Below are 6,000 nucleotides of genomic sequence, written 5' to 3'. Positions count from 1 at the left end.
ATAGCTTCTTTAGCTCCTGGTATACAATTTAATTTTTGTGAAGAATGTGTGTGTGCTTAAATAGTATGTATAGATGTGTGTGTGTATACACACACACATCTCTTACATCTCTTTATTCTATTTTGGGGGGTCTTTTACATTCTTACACTTGTGTGTGTATACTTGACCTATCTTGAATAGAGTAGTGTGATAAATTTTCCTATTATTAGTGTGTTTGATCTCTTTCTCCTTGCATTTCCTGAAGTTTGTATTTTATATAGGCGAGTGCTGTGTAGTTTGGCTCATAGATATTTATAATTGCTATATTGTCATTGCAGAATGTGACATTTCTTATATTATAAAATGTCCTTTGTCTCAACTTTAATTTTTTGGCTTGAATAATTTTTTAGTATAAATATGTTCAAAATATTGCATGGGGAATCCATATACCCCCAATTATTTATTGTTTATCTGAAATTCAAATTTAACTGTGTATCATTTATTTTATTGCAACCCTAAATACAGAAGAGTCTAAGATCTTAGACATACCTCTTTATTTGATGACACAGTGCTTCTATACATGCTTAAACTTAGGGCTTGCTGGGTCAGACAACACCCAGTTCATGATGGACAACTTAGGTAGCTTGGTAGCTTGATCGCCCAGGATTAAGAGATCAGTCTCTATTGTGGTCCAGAAGCAAAACTTAAGCTGCTTCTCAAAAACAAAGAATGACATGTTTTTGTTTTTCCTCTAAAGTACTATGCTGTGATTCCCTTTTAAGTTCTGTCAAAGGTTACCTATACTTCCCTTATCTCCAATGGACATTTCAAGCACCATCAAATGTTGAATCATTGTGGTCCATGGGTAAAAGTAGCTTGCATAGCAGCTTGACCTGATTTAGAATCTCCTCACTCCTACTCAAAACTGCAGTCTTTTGAGTTATAAAGTAATTGGGTGAGAGTAACATACATGCTCAAATGAGATGTACGTTGTCTCCAAAATCCAAAAAGGCCCAGTAGGCATTATGTCTCTTAACAAGAAAATGCTAAGATTCAACAACTTTTCTTTACCCTAGAGTTGACATCTCCAGGTGCCCTGACCTACTGGACCCCTAAAAATTTCACTGAAGGGCAATCTCCTGCAAATTTTAATTTTGGGATTTATTTGCCTCCCTATAGCTTTCAAGTGTCTTCCCAAGGTGACTTTAGTATAGGTGATCCTTGAACAACACAGGTTTGAAATGCATGGGTCCTCATATGCAGATTTTTTATAACTACAATATAGTACTTTAAGTGTATTTTCTCTTCCTTATGATTATCTTAATAGCACTTTCTGTTTTTCTAGCTTTATTGTAAGAGTAGCATATAATACATATAGCATACAGTTAATTGACTTTATGTTGTTGGTAAGGCTTCTGGTCAACTTCAAGTCTTCTGTTATTCATAGTTAAGCTTTTGGGGAGTCAAAAATTATATGCAGGTTTTTCACTATACAGGGCATAGATGCCCCTAACCCCCACATTGCTCAGAAGTCAACTGTGTTTGGTATTTCCCAATCACCAGGTAGAATCAGCAGGATATTATGAAAGATAGGATATCAGCATGATGCTTTGAAATGCAGGAGCAATCAAAAATCCTTGTGGACTAGATTATGATGTGAAGCTAGAGAGTCCTGGGGCGGAGCTATGGAATGTATTGCTAGTCTTGCCAACTGAATGAAAACTGCTTTTGATGGCCTTTAACTAATAGGTATAAAGCAAAAGCCAGATCAATAGCTACATATGAGGTGCCAGAGATTATGCTGATTTACTCCACCAATGATAGCATCTCTGGAAGAGCAGCTGCAACTAGAGCCACTGTCTAATTAGATTTATGACAAATCTACTGTAATTCTTCAACATCCATTTGTTCACTACACAGGCCAAATAAGGTAAGGTAAATGGACGTCTGGTGAGAATCACAATGCTGCATCTTTCAAGACATTAAGCGTGGCAGTACTCTCTGCAATTTCCCCCGGACTGTGATATTGCTTTTGGTTTACTATTTTCTAAGATTGATAAAGTTCTAGTGGCTTCCACTTGGTCTTTCCTACTAGAATAGCTTTAAGCCCATGGGTCAGGGAACCACTGTGGAAATTCTGCCGGTTGCTGAGTATGTCTGTTTAAACTCTGCTTTCTGAAACTGGAAACAACCACAGTAACCAAATAAGCTCACCATCAGGTAGATCCTAGCCCAACCCTGGAAACAACCCAAATGTCCAAAAACAGATAAATGGAAAAACAAATTGTGGTATAGGCATACAATGAAATACTACTGGGAATGGGGGGGAGGGAATGGACAATATATACACCCCCAAAACATGGGTAAATCTTAAAATTATGCTGAATGAAAGAAGCCAAAAAAAAAAAGAGTACATAGCATATGATTCCATTATAGAAAACTCTAGAAAATGCAAACTGATTTGTAGTGACAGAAAGAAGATCAGTGGTTGCCAAAGATTGGGGATGGAGGCCCAAGAGAGAAAAATTACAAAGGAGCCTGAGAAAACTTTTTTGGGGGTAGAGGGGTTCTAAGCCAGGCTCCCCATGCCAGGCTTCTATGCATTTGACAATACATAAGTCATGGCAGGATGGAAGGATCAGAAACCAGATGGCAGCTGGTTCAGAAGTGGCCAAAAAGTCTGTGTAATTGTGTCCAGAAGCCTACCAGGGAAGAGAATAAAAAGATACAGTGGTTTTAGTGCCATACTTCATGAAACTTCCTCCTGGGAGCTGTTGTGATTCCAGTTAGCTTATTCCCATTAGTTGCCCCATCCCAGCCTCTGGAATGCTGAATCTGCTCCCAGAGTGGCATTCATTCACCTCTCGACCTTTCTAATAACTGCCAACCTTTATTTTCCAGAGCAATTACTCTCTGTCTTAACTTCATCAGCCCAACTAAGCTCTCCTATTTTGGAATTCTAATGGCATTTATTATCTGTATCTCATATGAAATGGTCATATGTTTACCAACACTGAAAGGCACCACAGTGTTAGGCCCATAGACACTGGCATCAAATTGTCTGAGTTTGAATCTCAGCTCTGTAATGCAGTGGCTGTGTGACCTTAGTCAAGTCACTTAGCCTTTCTGTGGCTTCAGTTTATCCATCAATTTACCAGACATAACAGTAGTGTTTTTTGTTATGAGTACTAGAGGAGTTAATATTTGTAAAGAGCATAGAATAGTGTATGACACATTCTAAGTCCTAAGAATGTTAATAAAAATCAATTTGTGTCATGGGGCAGCTGGGTGGCTCAGCCAGTTAAGCTCCAACTCTTGATCTCAGCTCAGGTCTTGATCTCAGGGTCATGAGTTCAAGCCCTGAGTAGGGCTCCGTGCTGGGGGTGAAGCGTACTTAAAAAAAAAAAATCAATTTGTGTTCCAATTATACTAAGGTTCATGCTCACAGTCACGGGGTATACAGAGTGTCTGCGGCATTTGCCCTGGTCTCCAGCGAGAAGCTAACAATTGCTAGTCGCCTTTTCTTAGAGATCTTCTGTGCCCAGCAGCCTCTGCACTTGGTCAGCCTTGGCTTGAAAGCCAATGGCCACTATTCAGAACCTAGATGAAAGTTAGAAGAACAGTGACCGGCAGAATTCCAGAGTAAAGACAGAGCCATGCTGAGAAGTGAGATATTAGCCTTCCCAAGATTTTGGATAACTTGCGTTTCAACCAATGCATAGTGATATGCGGCTAGCTATGAAAGCACTGTGACCCTGTTCAGTCCCCACGCCGCTCTCCAGGCCGTAAACCACCGCGTGTGTCCCCACCCCAGCAGTGTGCCCTGCCTCAACTCCACCCCTGCAGTCGCCCCGCCTACCCACAGCTCCTACAGTCCCAGCCCTGAAGAGAGCCCCGCCCCGCCCCTTCTGCCGCCACGCCTCCGCTCGTCGGCCCTCCCTACCTGCCGCCCCGCCTCCTCGCACCTCCCGTTGTCCCTGCTTGCAGATAGTCCCGCCCCTCTACGTCGCCCCGCCCCTCACCGTAACCCCGCCCCCCAGATAGCCCTTCCCCTCCCTGTCGCCCCGCCTCGTCGTAGCTCCTATAGTCCCACCCCACGACCCGCAGAGAGCCCCGCCCGCCTCTCCCCGTCGCCGCGCTCCCTCAGCTTATATATAGAACGGCCGCTGTCTCGCTCTGCAGGTCTGGGGTATTGCTACCCTCTTGGCCGTAGAGGCTGCACACGCAGCGGCGTCGGTGCTGTGCAGAGCCGGCTGCCATGGCGGCCGAGGCCCTGGCGGCCGAGGCCGTGGCTTCGCGCCTGGAGCGGCAGGAGGAGGACATCCGCTGGCTGTGGGCGGAGGTCCAGCGCCTGAGGGACGAGCAGCTGAACGCTCCCGACCGCTGCCCGGTCGAGGGGCCGTGCCTGACGCGGGAGGTGGCGCAGCTCCGGGCCGAGAACCGCGACCTGCGCCACCGCCTGTCCCGCCTGCGGCTGTGCCTCGCCGAGGAGCTGAGCCAGCAGGCAAAGCTGGAGAGCGCGACGCGGGCGGCGGCGGCGCAGGAGGAGGCCGGGCGCGCGGCTGCCGGCGCGCAGGTAACGGGGCTGCAGGGCTCGCTGGGGAAGGCGGGCGGGTGCCGCCTAGAGCCCCGGGAGGGCGGTGCCGCGGGCTGCGACGGTGTGCGGGTAGCGGTGGTCCCGCAGGAAGGATGGGTGCGGTCCCTGCGCGCTGCAGGGCCCGCCCCTCGCGGAGCGCTGCTCTGTGCACCTGCTAAGGCCTGGGAACCAGTGAGTAGCCTGGATACCCCTTGGAGCCCCGTATTTCCAGCAGTCGCCAGACTGACTTAATGGTGTGATTTCGCAGTTCTTCCAGTAAATTGTGTCACACATTTTCTTCAGTGGCAGAAATAGCATTTTCCTTTGTTTGAAAAAAAAAAATGCTGGAGCGTTTAAAACTCTGTTCTTTCCTTGAGCAGGAAGACCAACAGTTACATATATAAACTCTTCCATTCCCTCTAATGAATGGCTGGTTCTGAGCTATTGACGACAGGTGGTTTTGTTGTTCTCTTGGTACGGTCTGTATATTTAACGTTATTATTTAACAATATTTTAATATTTTGTTTCAGTGAAGGACAAATTATCTTCGTGCAACCTAAGTTGAAGTGTTGTGTTGAAAGCTTTCTCAGACTGTTCTCAGGGGTGTTCTTGAGTTATTCACCAAGGGTAACTGTGGTGCACTGGCAACATCTTCCTAAAATAGTGCATTTAAAGTCCGGCGGCAGCTACACAACCGTTTTACAGCGACATTATCTGTTGAAAGTTTAGGGGTGAAACTTTCAAGAGCCAAACATATTAAGTGTACTTAGCAAGAGTGTGTGAAAATGCACAGACAGGAAGGATGGAACCCAGGAAATGATTTGCCCGCTGAGAGTTGTAAGTGGTGGTCAGGGAAGCCCAGCCTGCAACATGGGACACTTGCTGACTGCTGGCATGTGTCTCTCTTCTGCACATTCCAAATGCGTCGCTCTTTCTTGTCATTGCTGTGAGTTATTTATAATTCACCTTTATTTCTCAGCCTCCTTCTAGTCAAAGCCAAGAAAAGAGCACTAAAATGAAGGAGGAGGAAGGTGGGCCTGAGAGTGAGGTAAGCTGTTGCTATGGAAATAATGTAAAATACGACTTGTAATTTAAATATGCTTATACAGTTAATTGCCCAAGATCTTTAATTAAAACATAATTGCTATTTTGGGCCACAGTAGTATATTTAAAACCTTGCTAGCTTTAGATGCAAGTTGTCTTAACTTCGAGATGAGCTAGACAGTCAGCTGTATTTAAGTGCTGTTTTGTCTAAGTTGAGATAGCCCAGCTGTTCTTTTGTGTTAAAGAAATTAGCTACTGTATAAATCATCAAAATAGCATGTTTCCAGCATAAATACTTGGCAGGAGCTAAGGAGGAATACCTGGCCTCAGAGGGGTCAGTCTGGTTGAGATCAGACAAACAGAAAGGACAGTAGAGAACAAAGGAGTGTGGTGTATAAATA

General features: G+C 45.1%; 1 protein-coding gene across 2 annotated transcripts in view; it reads left to right on the top strand.

Moving 5' to 3' along the window:
* Window positions 1-4,100: 4,100 nt before the first annotated feature.
* TARS3 (threonyl-tRNA synthetase 3) overlaps window positions 4,101-6,000 on the top strand; it is a 62,938-nt gene continuing 61,038 nt past the window's right edge. Inside the window, exons 1-2 of one of the 2 annotated variants that reach the window (XM_027067918.2) lie at window positions 4,101-4,555; window positions 5,535-5,603. In XM_027067918.2, the coding sequence (XP_026923719.1) occupies window positions 4,238-4,555; window positions 5,535-5,603 (387 nt within the window). In that variant the 5' untranslated portion in view covers window positions 4,101-4,237. The remainder of the gene's footprint in view (window positions 4,556-5,534; window positions 5,604-6,000) is intronic. The other variant, XM_053223637.1, reaches the window with a different exon arrangement.

Source organism: Acinonyx jubatus, chromosome B3 (genome assembly GCF_027475565.1).
Source record: "Acinonyx jubatus isolate Ajub_Pintada_27869175 chromosome B3, VMU_Ajub_asm_v1.0, whole genome shotgun sequence".
NCBI lineage: Eukaryota > Metazoa > Chordata > Mammalia > Carnivora > Felidae > Acinonyx > Acinonyx jubatus.
Note: the sequence above shows the minus strand (reverse complement) of the source record. Positions and strands in the feature narration are given on the sequence as shown.